Source organism: Oncorhynchus masou, chromosome 25 (genome assembly GCF_036934945.1).
Source record: "Oncorhynchus masou masou isolate Uvic2021 chromosome 25, UVic_Omas_1.1, whole genome shotgun sequence".
Classification (NCBI taxonomy): Eukaryota; Metazoa; Chordata; class Actinopteri; order Salmoniformes; family Salmonidae; genus Oncorhynchus; species Oncorhynchus masou.
In genome coordinates, this window is record NC_088236.1 from 33,592,065 (window position 1) to 33,610,962 (window position 18,898).

General features: G+C 43.3%; 1 protein-coding gene across 1 annotated transcript in view; it reads right to left on the bottom strand.

Moving 5' to 3' along the window:
* Positions 1-18,898, bottom strand: part of LOC135514164 (hemicentin-1-like) — a 74,560-nt gene that overhangs the window by 47,394 nt on the left and 8,268 nt on the right. Inside the window, exons 3-13 of the mRNA XM_064937417.1 lie at positions 18,448-18,606; positions 16,949-17,071; positions 4,543-4,714; positions 4,161-4,267; positions 3,929-4,049; positions 3,583-3,846; positions 3,339-3,483; positions 2,617-2,738; positions 1,915-2,187; positions 1,045-1,186; positions 626-753 (exon numbers count right to left, since the gene is read on the bottom strand). Of these exons, the coding sequence (XP_064793489.1) occupies positions 626-753; positions 1,045-1,186; positions 1,915-2,187; positions 2,617-2,738; positions 3,339-3,483; positions 3,583-3,846; positions 3,929-4,049; positions 4,161-4,267; positions 4,543-4,714; positions 16,949-17,071; positions 18,448-18,606 (1,756 nt within the window). The remainder of the gene's footprint in view (positions 1-625; positions 754-1,044; positions 1,187-1,914; positions 2,188-2,616; positions 2,739-3,338; positions 3,484-3,582; positions 3,847-3,928; positions 4,050-4,160; positions 4,268-4,542; positions 4,715-16,948; positions 17,072-18,447; positions 18,607-18,898) is intronic.

Here is an 18,898-nt window from a genome sequence, read left to right on the forward strand (position 1 = left end):
GCGGTCCTGCTGCTGGGTTGTTGCCCTCCTACGGCCTCCTCCACGTCTCCTGATGTACTGGCCTGTCTCCTGGTAGCACCTCCATGCTCTAGACACTACGCTTACAGACACAGCAAACCTTCTTGCCACAGCTCACATTGATGTGCCATCCTGGATGAGCTGCACTACCTGAGCCACTTGTGTGGGTTGTAGACTCCGTCTCATGCTACCACTAGAGTGAAAGCACCGCCAGCATTCAAAAGTGACCAAAACATCAGCCAGGAAGCATAGGAACTGAGAAGTGGTCTGTGGTCACCACCTGCAGAACCACTCCTTTATTGGGGGTGTCTTGCTAATTGCCTATAATTTCCACCTGTTGTCTATTCCATTTGCACAACAGCATGGGAAATGTATTGTCAATCAGTGTTGCTTCCTAAGTGGACAGTTTGATTTCACAGAAGTGTGATTGACTTGGAGTTACATTGTGTTGTTTAAGTGTTCCCTTTATTTTTTTGAGCAGTGTATTTGCGTGGGTTGAAAGTGGTAAAGAACTAGTCTTTAAATGGAAAGCCCACATCATAGCCTTTATAGTGGTATCTCACTCAACCTATAATAGGACTGGAACTGATATGACATCTCTACCCACCTGCATAATTGAGAGACACAGTCTGAGTGGCAGTTCCAGCCTCGTTGGTTGCCAGGCAGGTGTAGTTCCCAGCATCCTCGGGGAGGGCATCTCTGATTGTTAGACCTCCGTGGTTGGATATACTCATCCTGTATTATGTAAGACAGACCTCAGTCATGGGAATTCATTTGAATTGATTTAGATGATTACAAATACATGTGTCTTGGTGAAATTTATCACTAGATGTCCAAGTATATCCAATCTCTTTTGAAAATGTACAAAAAAATCGGGAATAATGTAGTTTGTGGATAGCTGCAACTGTAAAATGAAGCAAACGAGATGTGACATTTGTATATTCATGGAAAGCTGTTAAAACAGAATCAAACAACTCTCTGCAGCTGCTGTCGTGTAGGTGTTGAGTGGGCTAAGAGTTCCTTTACCTTGGCCGATTAGGGAGGAACATGTTTCCATGACTCCAGAAGAGCTGCGGAGGGGGTGAGCCGGCTGCTGTGCAGACGAGGCGGACCTCAGACCCCCTGGAGAAGGCTTGTCTCTGGGGTCTGACTACCACAGAAGGGGCCTCTGCAGAAAGACAGAGAGGATCCATAGGAAAGAGCTGATGACTCATGTCCCAGTCGTGGTTATATAATATATAATAATTTATTACAGGCAGAGCTGATCATGGCTAGGCAGTGGTAAACCTCTGCTAGTCTGGGGGCAGAGCGTGATTGACCAGGAGGGCCTGACATCATGATCACAGCGGATCACAGTCAGAGACATGTTTCAAATGTGTTTGTCCTTTGCAAACGCATTACAGGACAGCGGAGGACAGCGGAGTCAATCACCACCTTCCGGAGACACCTGAAACCCCACCTCTTCAAGGAATACCTAGGATAGGATAAGTCATCCTTCTTACCCCCCCCCCCAATGATTTAGATGCACTATTGTAAAGTGGTTGTTCCACTGGATGTCAGAAGGTGAATTCACCAATTTGTAAGTCGCTCTGGATAAGAGCGTCTGCTAAATGACTTAAATGTAAATGTAATTACAAGCATCTGAGTCCATGCCCATCATAGAAGCTGCAATTTTCGACTTGCATCAATTGGGCTGATTTGAAACATGTTCTGACTGGGAGCGTTTCTGGAGAAGTAGATAAAAAAATGTATCAATACAATTAGATGGGGCCAGTCATGCTACTAAGGCAGTAATGGAAAGCAGATGCCAGAGGCCTGGAGGAGGTATAGAGGATGTGTTTAGTGTTTAAGCAGATGATCAGTACAGTGTGGTTGGAGTGCGGTGAGCTACAGTACCTGGGACGAGCAGCCACACTGTGACTCGGCTGTCTCCGTTGGCATTGGTGGCCACACACTGGTACTGGCCGGCATCCTGGGGCTGCACCTCATTGATCTCCAGGAAGGAGTTGGGCAGGACCCTGACCCTCCCGGAGTGGGCCAAGATAGTGAGGCCTGCCCGCTGCCAAGTCAGGTTGTGGCGCATGGAGCCCTCCACCTGGCAGGCCATCACAGCCACAGCCCCCACCGTCGAGCTCACGTTCAGTGGGGCCTTCAGCACCGGAGGAGGCTCTGTCTCATGGGAAACACAGTCAACACAGTGAGACAAACAACACACTATGAGCAGGAACAAAACAGTTCATTTTACTGTCAATGTAAACATTTGGAATTACATGTTTTGTTTCAAAGTGGTATTTAAATCAGCAATATATAAATAAGATAAGTATTTTGGAAAGCTTCGACTAGCTACGGTACTGTAAGTGATCTGTGACTGTGACTGTGAGTGTGTGTGTGTGTGTGTGTGTGTGTGTGTGTGTGTGTGTGTGTGTGTGTGTGTGTGTGTGTGTGTGTGTGTGTGTGTGTGTGTGTGTGTGTGTGTGTGTGTGTGTGTGTGTGTGTGTGTGTGTGTGTGTGTGTGTGTGTGTGTGTGTGTGTGTGTGTGTGTGTGTGTGTGTGTGTGTGTGTGTGTGACTGTGTGTGTGTGTGTGTGTTCTGACATACCTCTCACGGTCAGCTGTGTGAGCGCTCGTCCGAGTCCTGCGCTGCTGTGAGCGATGCACTCGTACGGACCCTCATCCTCACCTGAGGCATGTGGAATTTCCCAAAATGCTTTGCCAGAGAACCTGAGTCACATGAACAGTTAGCTGGCAGATGAGTGATGATGGGAACATGATACTGTCTTACACCATTGACAAATTAGCCTCTCTGGCACAGAGACACAGCGAATACCACTCGTCAGAGGTCGGCATTATTTCATGTATGTAATTCAAAACAGAGTGTCAGAACAGAGGGAGAAAGAAATAATGCTTTGTTAAGTTTCCAAGATGACACAATCGAATGCGTAATGTAGACAAAATCCACTGTGTATACCCGTCTCCTGATTGATGCAGCAATAAAAGGCAACCGAGTCTATCGGCAATAATGTCTTGCAGAGCTGGTAACTGCAAACAGTACACTGTGTCATACCCCATGACCTAATTAGCTGTTTTACAGCGGGTATTGAATGCATATGGCTGTTCAATCCAAAAGGAGGGCAAGTCAAGTGTTATAGTGTGTTATATTGTGTTAGTGTGTTATAGTGTGTTCATAGTGTGTTATGGTGTGTTATAGAGTGTTACAATTTGTTACAGTGTGTTATAGTGTGTTATAGTGTGTTACTGTGTGTTACAGTGTGTTACAGTGTGTTACAGTGTGTTCAACAAACAGAACAGATGGAGACTCACTGGAACAACTTCTCCTCCCCAATAGCAACACCACTCCTGGTGAACCTCAGCCTATAGGGAACGTCGCTCTCTACCGAACAGCCAATCATAGCGGGCTGCATATAAAAGCCGTTCACCACCTTGGGCATGCTCACCGCTGGGGGATCTTTGTCATGACAAAAAAGAGAGGATGGAAAAGGTCACACAAAGGACTTGGTCTGTCTTGGAGACACTAGGGAAGAGACTGAGGAGAGGGATCTCTTACCTGGGATGATGTTTGTGTAGGAGACACTGGACAACCTCTGGAAGGGGTATCCTTCATCATCCTTCCCTGTCACCTTGAGGAAGAAGCTTTGGGAAGGAGTGCGAAATTTTGGGACACTCCAGAGTCCTCGGCTGCCACTGTCAGAGGGCAGAGGCACGGGGAGGGTGCGTAGGGAGCGTCCTGAACCTGAAACTAACTCCATGTGACTCAGCTGACCTGGGGGCATCAGTCCTGTACACTTCAGCAGCACATGGGCTGGAACTCCTTTGGAAGGGGAGGGGAGCCCAACGTTATTCAATGCAATCACATATACATACAAAGAAATAAAATTGCATGCACACATTACCTTTGATGGGTCTCTCCCTGGTATGGTTGAACTCAGACACTGGTATACTGGAGAACCCAGCCCGGAAGTCCAGATTACTGACCCCTGTAACTCTCAGAGTGTGGCGGCCACCGCAGCCCACCTGGACATAGACAGGACATTCAGTTGTTGTATTTTGTCTCAGAGGTGACTAAAGCAGTTATCTCATTCTCAATACAGGATGATCACATCAGGAGGATCTACTGTACAGTACCTTCAGAGTCCAGGCTCCAGGTCGGGGGAACTTTAGGTTGACAACACGGGCAGAGTTTGGGATATTCAGCAGCTCTGTGAGGCCCTCCTCCACTCTAACAGTGTGACCTAAGCAATTGAGACATAACAATATCATTTCAAAATTTTAAACAACATTAATGTTCAGCAAAATGGATATCACAGGAGGTTGGTGGCACCTTAATCAGGGAGAACAGGCTCATGGTAATGGCTGGAGTGGAAACCACAAGCTCCTTTCCAGCAATTATTATGAGCTATCCTCCCCTCAGCATTCTCCACTGATGGATATATAGTATTATTCTCAAGTATTGACAAAGTTATTTGCTATCTATACAGAGAAAATACATAATGAAAGCATGATGTACCAAGGGGATCCCTGAGCTCGATCTGAGGGGCTGGCCCACTAAGTGACACAGTGACCTCCTTCAGGCTGGGGTCAAAGGGCACCTCCCACTGGTTCTCCTGAGCGCTGTCATGATTGGAAGAGAGCAGGTGAACCTTCAGGGCCTGCACTGTCTCCTCCACCCACTTCAAGACCTGGCAGAAGAGAAGACTTAATCTCAGCAAGATAGCAGCACACCCCACACAGCACACAGCCAGAGGACATACTAGACAGGGGAGGTCTGTGACTTAGACTAGACTATATACAGTGGGGCAAAAAAGTATTTAGTCAGCCACCAATTGTGCAAGTTCTCCCACTTAAAAAGATGAGAGAGGCCTGTAATTTTCAGCATAGGTACACTTCAACTATGACAGACAAAATGAGAAAAAGAAATCCAGAAAATCACATTGTAGGATTTTTAATTTATTTATTTGCAAATTATGGTGGAAAATAAGTATTTGGTCACCTACAAACAAGCAAGATTTCTGGCTCTCACAGACCTGTAACTTCTTCTTTAAGAGGCTCCTCTGTCCTCCACTCGTTACCTGTATTAACGGCACCTGTTTGAACTTGTTATCAGTATAAAAGACACCTGTCCACAACCTCAAACAGTCACACTCCAAACTCCACTATGGCCAAGACCAAAGAGCTGTCAAAGGACACCAGAAACAAAATTGTAGACCTGCACCAGGCTGGGAAGACTGAATCTGCAATAGGTAAGCAGCTTGGTTTGAAGAAATCAACCGTGGGAGCAATTATTAGGAAATGGAAGACATACAAGACCACTGATAATCTCCCTCGATCTGGGGCTCCACGCAAGATCTCACCCCGTGGGGTCAAAATGATCACAATAACGGTGAGCAAAAATCCCAGAACCACACGGGGGGACCTAGTGAATGACCTGCAGAGAGCTGGGACCAAAGTAACAAAACCTACCATCAGTAACACACTACGCCGCCAGAGACTCAAATCCTGCAGTGCCAGACGTGTCCCCCTGCTTAAGCCAGGACATGTCCAGGCCCGTCTGAAGTTTGCTAGAGAGCATTTGGATGATCCAGAAGAAGATTGGGAAAATGTCATATGGTCAGATGAAACCAAAATATAATTTTTTAGTAAAACCTCAACTCGTCGTGTTTGGAGGACAAAGAATGCTGAGTTGCATCCAAAGAACACCATACCTACTGTGAAGCATGGGAGTGGAAACATCATGCTTTGGGGCTGTTTTTCTGCAAAGGGACCAGGACGACTGATCCGTATAAAGGAAAGAATGAATGGGGCCATGTATCGTGAGATTTTGAGTGAAAACCTCCTTCCATCAGCAAGGGTATTGAAGATGAAATGTGGCTGGGTCTTTCAGCATGACAATGATCCCAAACACACCGCCCGGGCAACGAAGGAGTGGCTTCGTAACAAGCATTTCAAGGTCCTGGAGTGGCCTAGCCAGTCTCCAGATCTCAACCCCATAGAAATTCTTTGGAGGGAGTTGAAAGTCCGTGCTGCCCAGCAACAGCCCCAAAACATCACTGCTCTAGAGGAGATCTGCATGGAGGAATGGGTCAAAATACCAGCAACAGTGTGTGAAAACCTTGTGAAGACTTACAGAAAACGTTTGACCTCTGTCATTGCCAACAAAGGGTATATAACAAAGTATTGAGATAAACTTTTGTTATTGACCAAATACTTATTTTCCACCATAATTTGTAAATAAATTCATTAAAAGTCCTACAATGTGATTTTCTGGATTTATTTTCTCATTTTGTCTGTCATAGTTTAAGTGTACCTATGATGAAAATTACAGGCATCTCTCATCTTTTTAAGTGGGAGAACTTGCACAATTGGTGGCTGACTAAATACTTTTTTCCCCACTGTAGATAGACTTTCTAGCAAAGACCTCTACTAGAAACCCAATAAGAGGGAAAGGACAGAAAGGATGTGCATGTGACCTCTCTCTGATTCTGAAACTGTCTGTTTCAACACTGCAATCTGGTCTTTGTCTTTGAACCATCTTATGTCTCAAAGGGATCTTCCATAAACGAAAGGAAAGTGAAACAGCTCAACTGTCAAAAAGAAAACATACAGTTTTCTGCACTCTTAAGCATGAATTCCCAGGAGGAATTTCTCTCACAGTGGAAGGTAGCACACTGTATGACAGAAAGAGCAATGTTTCTGCTCACCTCTTTTAATGAATCATGGCATTGGTTCCCTGGTCCTGAGATCTATTCCAAATTATTAACAGGTCCAATGTGCAGTATCAATTTAGGCTATATATGGCTGAACTTTTTTACTGTCTGTAATCTGTCAAATTGGCAGGGTTGGGTGTATTCCTTTCTGAATGTAATCCATTACAGTTACTAGTTCCATGTCCAAAAAATGTTATCAGTGAAGTAAATGTTGGATTACCCAAACTCAGTCATATAATCTCATTAGTTTCAGTTACTTTTAGATGTTTTTCCCCTTAAGAGGTGCAGGTTAGAAGCTGACACAGCCACAAAGTCATAAAATCTGATTTTAAACCTAAACCTCACCTTAACCCTAACCACAATGCTAACCCTAATGCCTAACCCTAACCTTAAATTAAGACCAAAAAGCCTCACACAGTTCTGCTTCAAGAACAAGACTCATCCCAATAAACGTCAACCTGCTAAAGAGGCATTTGAAGAAGACAAACGTCTATCACATCTATTGCAGGATAAGTGTGTTATTAAAGTGTCTATGCATAGATGATAACAACAGAGTAGCAGCGGTGTAAAAGGGGGGGGCAATGCAAATAGTCTAGGTAGTCATTTGATTAGCTGTTCAGAAGTCTTATGGCTTGGGGAAGAAGCTGTTTAGAAGCCTCTTGGACCTAGACTTGGCTCTCCGGTACCGCTTGCCTTGTGGTAGCAGAGAGAACAGTCTATGAATAGGGTGGCTGGAGTCTTTGACAATTTTCAGGGCCTTCCTCTGACGCCGCCTGGTACAGAGGTCCAGGATAGCAGGAAGCTTGGCCCCAGTGATATATTGGGCCGTACGCACTACCCTCTGTAGTGCCTTGCTGTAGGAGGTCGAGCAGTTGCCATACCAGGCAGTGATGCAACCAGTCAAGATGCTCCTCCGCTCTCTCCACTGGCTTCCAGTTGAAGCTTCCGCTAGACCATGGTGCTTTTGAGGATCCTCCAGGCTCTGAGGCCCTACACCATGGGCACTGCGTTCATCCACCTCTGGCCTCTCCTCCCTAATGGGAATTCCCGCTCAGCCCAGTCAAAACTTTGCTGCTCTGGCCCCCCAATGGTGGAACAAACTCCCTCACGACGCCAGGACAGCAGAGTCAATCACCACCTTCCGTCCCCACCTCTTCAAGGAATACCTAGGATAGGATAAGTAATCCTTCTCCCCCTTAAATGATTTAGATGCCATTGTAAGTGGCTGTTCCACTGGATGTCAGAAGGTGAATTCACCCATTTGTAAGTCGCTCTGGATAAGAGCGTCTGCTAAATGACTTAAATGTAATGTAAATGTAAAATGTAATGTAATGATGCAACCAGTCAAGATGCTCTCGATGGTGCAGCTTTAGAAGCTTTTGAGGATCTGAGGACCCATGCCAAGTCTCCTAATGGGAATAGGTTTTGTCGTGCCCTCATCACAACTGTCTTGGTGTGCTTGGACCATGTTAGTTTGTTGGTGATGTGGACACCAAGGTACTTGAAGCTCTCAACCTGCTCCACTACAGCCCCGTCGATGAGAATGGGGGCGTGCTTGGTCCTCTTTTTCCTGTAGTCCACAATCATCTCATTTGTGTTGATCATGTTGAGGGAGAGGTTGTTTTCCTAGCACCACACGGCCAGGTCTCTGACCTCCTCCCTATAGGCTGTCTCGTCGTTGTTGGTGATCAGGCCTACCACTGTTGTGTCATCAGCAAACCTAATGATGGTGTTGGAGTACAGGGAGTACAGGAGGGGACTAAGCATGCACCCCCGAGGGGCCCCTGTGTTGAGGATCAGAGTGGCGGATGTGTTGTTACCCTTAACACCTGGGGGAGGCCTGTCAGGAAGTCCAGGATCCAGTTGCAGAGGGAAGTGTTTAGTCGCAGGCTCCTTAGCTTATTGATGAGTTTTGAGAGCACTCTGGTGTTGAACGCTGAGCTGTAATCAATGAATAGCTTTCTTGCATAGGTGTTTCTTTTATCCAGGTGGGAAAGGCCAGTGTGGAGTGCAATAGAGATTGCATCATCTGTGGATCTGTTAGGGCGGTATGCAAATTGAATTGGATCCATGGATTCTGGGATGATGGTGTTGATGTGACACCATGACCAGCCTTTCAAAGCACTTCATGGCTACAGACGTGAGCGCTACGGGTCATTAGTCATTTAGGCAGGTTACCTTAGTGTTACGGTTTACATAGCTGTCCATAAATGGACATTGCATTTTACTTAATGGGTTGGTTTTGCAGGCTTCACTGCTTTCTACTACAGATAATAATATGATTAGGCCATATCTTTACATAAAAAACAACAACAGACAGTCATATTTTCAGTCATTCCAATTTACATAACACCCCTTGTCTTCAAAAATAGAACTTGGAAATATAGATTAGTCAAATTGTTTTACCTGAGTATAACCCCAAAACGATGGAATAATGAGCCTACTCTGTTGTTTATGATAGACTGATTGGGCTCATTGCTTCGAGTTGATGCTTTGAGCCCTCCCAAAAGTGGTATTTGCATGTGAAAAATGTATTGTTTACGTTTTTGTTGTACCATTTAATATCTCGACTCCGACATTGCACGTCCTAATATTTATATATTTCTTAATTCCATTCTATTACTTTTAGATGTGTGTGTATTGTTGTGAATTGTTAGATACTATTGCACTGTTGGAGCTAGGAACAACCCGCATTTAACTACACCGCATTCACATCTGCTAAATATGTCTATTGTGACGAATATAATTTGATTTGGTAATTTTGCAGCCGATTCTGTTGCAAAACGTTTCTTAAATGGAAGCAGGCGGAAAGAAACGGGGAGGGACCTACCTGAATTTGTCCAATATAATCTCTCGTTTTGCTCTGTTTGCATTTGCACCATTGGATGACATTGCTTATACTATAGTTTACAAAAGCCTATTCCTGCTCTTTTCCTGCGATCCATCAAATGCATTATGTGTCATCATAGTGGTCTCTGATTTCTGGTCACTCTCGCTCAGTCAGAACAAATTTGAAGCAGGCATTTTTTCAAAGCTAATTTGAATATCATTGAGAAAACAGAAAGGAGGCCAATATTTTTTTCACCAAATTCCCGCAGACATCCTTTCTGAATTTTAACGTAATTCTAGAAGTACTCATCTACGTTTTCAAAAGTATATGTAATCTGAATTTTTTTGTAATCCATTAGGCTACATGGATTCTGTTACTCCCGAACCCTACATATTGGTTGGGTTTTAAATCGCAGACATGGCCTGAGAGGACTGGTCTGGTCTTGGGTTGACGGGATTGTGGAGGCTTCACTCTGATATGAGGGTAATTATCTTATTCTCAGAGAACAGATGAACCAATGCCTGGCTTCCGCTGAGTCTGAAATAAGCCTGGGGGGCTTTATTACAATACATTTCAGGAGTAAATATCACTGAGAATACTTTCCCCCTTGACTATTACTGTAGAATATTTGACAGGTAGAATTTCAATGTTTGATTATATACTCAACCCTCTAGGTGAAATCATGCTGGTGGTTAGGATTCAGAAGAAAAAACTATGTGTCCTTTCGCCTTTACAGGAAAAGAAGAGAAGAACCCGTTGTATAACTGAATCTATTTTTTCTGACCGGATCATCATTTTTCCATCTTTCAAGTGCTTAACAAGCAACTGTGGTCTCGTGAGTACAGACATTATGGTTTTGCATTGTACCTATTATAAAACAAACAGAAAACATTACTTCAGTGGCACCTCTGAGAAATGGGGCTTATTCAACACATCTTAATATATTTAGGAATAATGGAGAAGATTGGAGTGAGCAAAGCTGGCCCACTGGGTGCTGACAGCAGCTGGTTCCTCTCTGAGTTTACAACTGGAAACAGCTGTAATTTCTGCCACATGTGCTGCCATCCCCAGCAGAGCAGGAAACTGCTATAGAGTGACCTACTGTACATCTGCCTCAAACCGGTGTATATTTCATCTCAAGCACCTAGGGAGATCTCCCCAAAGACTTACACACTAAATCATTAGGGTTCCTCAATGGTTCTTTGGGATGGGTGATGGTTCTGTGGAAATCTAATGACTCAAATAAGCCTTTGAGGTCATCAAAGGTTCTTTACAGCTCTTTTAGTGCTAATTAAAATGTATGGGAGGCAGCTCATTTGAATATTTGGGGGTGTGGTTTACGCACAGCGCTTTTTGTGCAACCATGAGATCATTCCAGTTTATTTAATATGTTGTGTTATGCCATTATGAATTACATATGACTATGGCCAGTGATGGTGTCTTGTGAAAAACGAATGCATGGCCTTAAGTCAATTGAGAACAGTTGACTAAATCAATCAGGGGTTTTCAATTCTCTCATCAGGGGACCCCCAGCTGTTCCAGATATAGCGCACTTGTCAATTAACGCAATAATAACACCTATGAAATTTTATCAATATAATTTGTCTGACCGGAATAAAAAAAGGATCTACAAAGAACCTTTCAGATTGAGAAAAGGGTTGTAACCATAGTGGATATGTTTTTTTTGGGTGTTACATAGAACCTTTTTAATGTTTTTTTTATAGAACCTTAGAAAGGGTTCTTTGTAGCACCATACAGGTTCCATTTAGAACCTTATGAGCATGGTTTTTTATTGAACTTTCAAAAAAGCATTCTATATAGCACCAAAAAGGGTTTTGCTGTGGTTACAAGCCAAAGATCCCCTATCTGGTACAATTTAGAACCATTATTTGTTAGTGTGGGACATGGGGGACAGGGGAGACACAGAGATAGAGCTGATGCTGTTTGGTCTGGCCAAGGTGTGACTCAAGGAACATGGTGCGTTCTGCTGCTGCAACAGCCGCTCACTGCCTGAGCCATGGGGAATCCAGAGGATCGACGGGTCTTTGAAACCTCATCTGCCGTGTCTCGACTGAACAGGCACGTGGTGTTGTGTCAGGAAGAAGCACCTCTGCTATTTTAGGACTAGAGCAAGGAGGGTGGCCAGAGGAAGGTCCGCTAAGGCTAAGGAGATACACGGTTCTTTTCATCTTCCAGCTAGGTTGTTTTCTACAGGGATTCCTCCTCCTCCCCATGCCCCTTTGAAACCACCCAGCAGACCGCTTGAATGTTTCTCCCATAGTGATTGGGGAACCTATAGACCACAGCCCTCCTTGCACACAGGGGTCTCCCAACTCCGGCTCTGGGGTTAAGCAGCTACCACCATCACTGTGAGAGAGGAGACGGGGTGCCAGGAACCAGGCTATTAGGCCAAATCAGTCCCAGATGGACCCCCGTTCTCCTATTGGATGGGAACCTCAAAACACCTGCCTTGCCTCTCCCCCAGACAACAAGCAAGAGTCTACCACATTTGTCTTCCTGTTTCTGAAAGCAGGTCTAGACTACAGAGACTGGCTTTTTTCACTAACATCAGGAACACGACAGAAGATATGGATTAAAGTGGATTTAATTGATCTTTTAACAATAAAACCTGTCCCTTTAACACACAACTGGGCTCACCTGATGAGGAAACCATTGGGCCAATGTTACTAGTGGTTCTTTTATAGAAGGAAGTCCAGACACTTCAGTGAGGAGTGCGTGTGGAGTTGAAACACAGAGACACGAACATGCATTAGCCAGGCTGCTGACAAGGTGATCATAAACAGCCTAGAGTAGTTTATAGATGGACAGCAATAACCCATGAGCTCATGGTCGACTCACGCAACAGAACAGACATCATCCATGCGCACGGATTAGAGCATAGATGAAACCTCCCAGAGCCCAGAAAGATTTCTCTTGGCCAGGTTCTAAGCCCTCTCACATCCCTCTCACACTGAAAATTGAGGATGGCCTCCATGACCATTACGACCAGAATTCAAGTTGAATTCTTCGGGATATGTATCCCTTCCACGGGACGGTTGAGCTAACGTAGGCTAATGCGATTAGCATGAGGTTGGAAGTAACAAGAAATTTCCCATGACATAGACATATCCGATATTGGCAGAAAGCTTAAATTCTTGTTCATCTAACTGCACTGTTCAATTTACAGTAGCTATTACAGTGAAATAATACCGTGCTATTGTTTTAGGAGGGTGCACAATTTTTAACATAAAAAGTTATTAATGAGCAAATTAGGCATATTTGAATAGCCTTGATACAACATTTTGAACAGAAATGCAATGGTTCATTGAATCAGTCTAAAACGTTGCACATACACAAAATGTATATTGCACCTGGGCTGGAAAAATACAATATGGACTTTCTCTTTTCACTTCAAAGATGATGGTACAAAAAAAATACAAAAGAACGATTGTTTTTTCCTTTGTATTATCTTTCACCATTACTGCATTCGCATCGAATAGCCCCCGTGATATGGTGTTAGGGAAGGGAACTTTTAGGGAACTTTTAAGGGAAGTTAGGAACAAATATAGACAGGCAGTTAGGAAAGCTCAGGTGAGCTTTTTCAAACAGAAATTTGCATCCTGTAGTACAAACTCAAAAAAGTTCTGGGACACTCTAAAGTCCATGGAGAATAGAGCACCTCCTCCCAGCTGCCCACTGCAATGAGGCTAAGAAACACTGTCACTATCGCTAAATCCACAATAATTGAGAATTTCAATAAGCATTTTTCTACGCCTGGCCATGCTTTCCACCTGGCTACCCCTACCCCGGTCAACAGTCCTACGCTCCCCACAGCAACTCGCCCAAACCTCCCCCACCTCTCCTTCACCCAAATCCAGATAGCTGATGTTCTGAAAGAGCTGCAAAATCTGGACCCCTACAAATCAGCCGGGCTCGACAATCTGGGCTCGACAATCTGGACCCTCTCTTTCTAAAATTATCTGCCGAAATTATTGCAACCCATATTACTAGCCTGTTCAACCTCTCTTTCGTATCGTCTGAGATTCCCATTGATTGGAAAGCTGCCGCAGTCATCCCCCAATTCAAAGGGGGAGACATTCTAGACCCAAACTGCTACAGACCTATATCTATTCTACCCTGACTTTCTAAGGTCTTTGAAAGCCAAGTTAACAAACAGATTACCGACCATTTCAAATCCCACCGTACCTTCATGGATGCACCTCAACCACGCTCAAGGTCCTAAACGATATCATAACCGCCATCGATAAGAGACATTACTGTGCAGCCGTATTCATTGACCTGGCTAAGGCTTTCGACTCTGTCAATCACAACATTCTTATTGGCAGATTCAACAGCCTTGGTTTCTCAAATGATTGCCTCACTTGGTTAACCAACTACTTCTCCGATAGAGTTCAGTATGTCAAATTGGGGGGCCTGTTGTCCGGACCTCTGGCAGTCTCTATGGGGGTGCCACAGGGTTCAATTCTCAGGCTGACTCTTTTCTCTGTATACATCAATGATGTCAGTCTCGCTGCTGGTGATTCTTTGATCCTTAAGAGGTTTTAAACAGAACATTAGTGTTCTTTTTCTGCCCGAGGGCTTACTGACAGATTGCTCCAGTGATTACAACAAGTTAAGTATTAAGAGCTTAAGGAGTGTAACACACAAGGTTTCACAATGAGCTGTTGTGTATGGATTTGGAGCCAGCTAAAGAGGGCAGCTGTGTTGGAAAGAAAGAGGGAAGCCATGACAGACCATATCCTGGTGTTAGAGAGTTAAATAAGCAGTCTGTTTTCTCTCCACATCTCTGCCCGAGACCACAAAAGATTGTGTATATTTGAGCGTCTGCCAAATGACTTAAATGTAAATGTAAATGTGATTTGGCCACACTTTATTAAACTGATATTAAGAGGTGAGATTTTAGTTAGATTTGAGGCATGCGGTTTCCAAGGATTAAAGGATTTAAATGAATTCAGTAATACCATGCCACCCAGGAGTACTGTACTTCTGAAATAGGATTGTAGTTCTGTTGATCCTTGCTAAATGAGTGGAGAGCTTGCCAATTAGCATAACATTTGAAAGGTGAGAGTGGTCTCTTTAAAACATGTAAAGGCAATGTAACCTGGTCTAGCACTATCCACACTCTGGCCAGCTGGGGCCCACGATGAGAGGACTGGTTTCTGTTGATGGTGTGAATGTAGTCCCGCAGCTCTTCATTATTAACCATTATACTGTTGCACAGCTATGCCCTGCAATGTGGTTCTGACATTCAAACACTCCTCAATGAACTGTGGAGGTTATGAAGTGTTATTAGAACCAGATCCCACACCCATACACGCACCATGCATGCATACACATGAATACATAAAGACCGACATGATTTGAAAGAAAGGCAGAAACACATAAAAACACACATAGAGAGCTGGGTTCAGGGTTCAGCCACCTTCCAGTCTCCTCTGATGACATGCAGGATACCAGTGTCTCTCCCAAAGGAAACTCTGTCTTGTTTTAAGTTTGACTGAGAGTTATTGAGCTCCGTTGACTTAGGTTTCCAACATTTGTGGTTCAGTTACATGCTGAGATAAAGTAATCACTCACCACTATTATATAGTCCCTGGTACGAATAATATGCACTGCAAAAATATTTTATGTGTGTCAATACAATACACTATGATTACATGTATGAGTGATATCGGGTTCATATAGCTATTCTTTCGACTGCTTTTACATATAAAATATTCTCCATACACCATGTGTTCATTTGAACCTGCCTGTATTTTTTAAACAGATGTCCTGAAGAGACTAAAAACCTACAATTCTTATAGAAAATCACACTTATGGTTGACCATTGACTCAGCACACCCTCATGAGTGTGATTGAAAAAATGTACAGTACCAGTCAAAAGTTTAGACACACCTACTCATTCAAGATTTTTTAAAATGTTTTACTATTTTCTACATTGTAGAATAATAGTGAAGACATCAACATTATGAAATAACACATATGGAATCATGTGGTAACCAAAATGTGTTATACAAATCAAAATATATTTTATATTTGAGATTCTTCAAAGTAGTCTCCCTTTGCCTTGATGGCAGCTTTGCACACTCTTGGCATTCTCTCAACAACCAGCTTCATGAGGTAGTCACCTGGAATGCATTTCAATTAAATGTTCATTTGTGGAATTTCTTTCCTTCTTAATGTGTTTGAGCCAATTAGTTGTGTTGTGACAAGGCAGGGGAGGAACACAGAAGGTATTTGGTAAAAGACCAAGTCCATATTATGGCAAATAAGCAAAGAGAAATGACAGTCCATCATTACTATAAGACATGAGGTCAGTCAATTCGTAAAATGTCAAGAACTTTGAAAGATTCTTCAAGTGCAGCTGCAAAAACCATTAAGTGCTATGATGAAACTGGCTCTCATGGGGACTGCCACAGGAAAGGAAGACTCAGAGTGACCTCTGCTGCAGAGCATAAGTTCATTAGAGATACCAGCCTCAGAAATTGCGGCCCAAATAAATGCTTTACAGAGTTCAAGTAACACATCTTAACATCAACTGTTCAGAGGAGGCTGCGTGAATCAGGCCTTCATGGTGGAATTGCTACAAAGAAACCACTACTAAAGGACATCAATAAGAAGAAGAGACGAGATTGGGCCAAGAAACACGAGCAATGGATATTAGACCGGTGGAAATCTGTTCTTTGGTCTGATGAGTCCAAATGTAAGATTTTTGGTACCAACCACCTTGTCTTTGTGAGACGCATAGTAGGTGAACAGATGATCTCCGTATGTGATGGTGTGGGGGTGCTTTGCTGGTGACACTGTCTGTGATTTATTTAGAATTCAGGGCACACTTAACCAGCATGGCTACCACAGCATACTGCAGCGATACGCCGTCCCATCTGGTTTGCGCTTCGTGGGACTATCATCTGTTTTTCAACAGGACGATGACCCAACACACCTCCAGGCTGTGTAAGGGCTATTTGACCAAGAAGGTGAGCGATGGAGTGATGAATCAGATGACCTGACCTCCACAATCATCTGACCTCAATTGAGATGGTTTGAGATGAGTTAGATCGCAGAGTGAAGGAAAAGCAGCCAACAAGTGCTCAGCATAAGTGGGAACTCCATTAAGACTGTTGGAAATGCATTCCAGGTGAAGCTGGTTGAGAGTGCAAAGCTGTAATCAATCTTAAATATATTTTGATTTGTTTAACACATTTTTGGTTACTACATATGTTTCATATGTTTCATAGTTTTGATGTCTTCACTATGTACAACGTAAAATGTAGAATGTTGAATGTGTAAGTGTGTCCACACTTTTGACGGGTACTGTATATAAATGAGTTTGATGACTCTCCTCTTTTGAATCTCACCTCATTGACCTGCTGCTTGTCCAGGTGGAAGATCTGTCCAGAACTTGTGGCAGCGATCTCCTCATAGGCTCTATACCCAGGCTGAGAGCGGTCTCCACAGTCCCCAGTCAGCACAAACACAACCTGGGTGCACACAGAAGACAGCGGTGGATGGTTATTACTACTGAACTTTCATGAGAATACTGTTATCATACATTGCCATCAAACTCTAAAAAATGCTGGGTGACAAACAACTTAATTGGGGTTTTTTGGTAACCCAGTGCTGGGTAAATATTGGACGGAACACATCCTGGGTTATTTTGCCTGAGCTAGTTGGGCTGTGTGATTACCCAAACATGGGTTAATTTAACCATCATTTGGGTATTTATTACCTTCATGCTGGATTGACCTACTAGATTGGAATTTTTGAACGTAATCCGTAGGAATTTTTGGCGACGTAGGATTTGACATATCTAAAAAAAAGCAACATCTACAATGGAATGGTTCAAAAATAAACATATCCAGGTGTTAGAATGGCCAAGTCAAAGTCCAGACCTGAATTCAATCGAGAATCTGTGGAAAGAACTGAAAACTGCTGTTCACAAATGCTCTCCATCCAACCTCACTGAGCTCGAGCTGTTTTGCAAGGAGGAATGGGAAAAAAATTCAGTCTCTCGATGTGCAAAACTGATAGAGACATACCCCAAGCGACTTACAGCTGTAATCGCAGCAAAAGGTGGCGCTACAAAGTATTAACTTAAGGGGGCTGAATAATTTTGCACACCCAATTTTTCAGTTTTTGATTTGTTAAAAAAGTTTGAAATATCCAATAAATGTCGTTCCACTTCATGATTGTGTCTCACTTGTTGTTGATTCTTCACAAAAAATACAGTTTTATATCTTTATGTTTGAAGCCTGAAATGTGGCAAAAGGTCGCAAAGTTCAAGGGGGCCGAATATTTTCGCAAGGCACTGTATGTATCTCCTAGATATAGGACAGACACTTCAAAACCTTATTCCTTTAAATATTTTTTTTTACTGTCTTTTCGGCTGTCATGTTCTGACCTTAGTTCCTTTATTATGTCTTTGTGTTAGTTTGTGTTAGTTTGCGTGAGTTGGGGTGGGTAGTCTATGTTCTTTTTTCTATGTTGTGTTTATGTGTTTGGCCTGGTATGGTTCTCAATCAAAGGCAGGTGTCGTTTTCCCCATTTTAGTTATGGGTGATTATTTTCTGTTTAGTGATTTTCGTCACCTTACAGGACTGTTCGTTTGTCGTTTTGTTCAGTGTTCAGTTATTTTATTTTAAAAAATGAACACTTACCACGCTGTGCTTTGGTCCTCCTCTCATTCCACCAACAACAGCCATTACATCAGCCATTTATTAATGTGTTATTCAATGCATTTATATGGGGCTAGACTTTTAAAGGTTAAAGAAAACAACCCAACTAATTGACCCAACGCCTGCAACCTAGCAGTTGGGTCAACCAAACAACCCAGCATTTTCTAGAGTGCAATTATTACCTGTGATTGTCGGAGCTGCACCAGCTGTAGTACATCCCGTTTGAGGCGGAAGTCTTTGGCTCTGGCGTCAGTGAACACGTAGATAAAGGAGCCTGGTAGGGACACCTCCAGGGCCATCTTTATGGCTCCTATACTCATCTCTGGACAGTCTCCACCTCCCTGAGAGAAGACAACACACAGACCATTGATCCAACGCCTTCACTGAGGGCCTCAATAGGAACAGGAAATGCATCACTATGCATAGTCTAAAGACCTGTGCTGTGTAGCCTAACCATAATCCTATTTAGTTTCGAAACGTATACTGTATTGACTGTAGAGACTATTGGCTTCATATTCTAAGCAGTCTGCATATCTACATATCCTGTATATTCTATATCCTTCCTGGTCTACATAATTGATATAAAGTGTGTTAATTAAGCCTATCATATGGAGTCTGGCGGATGTTCTGGCA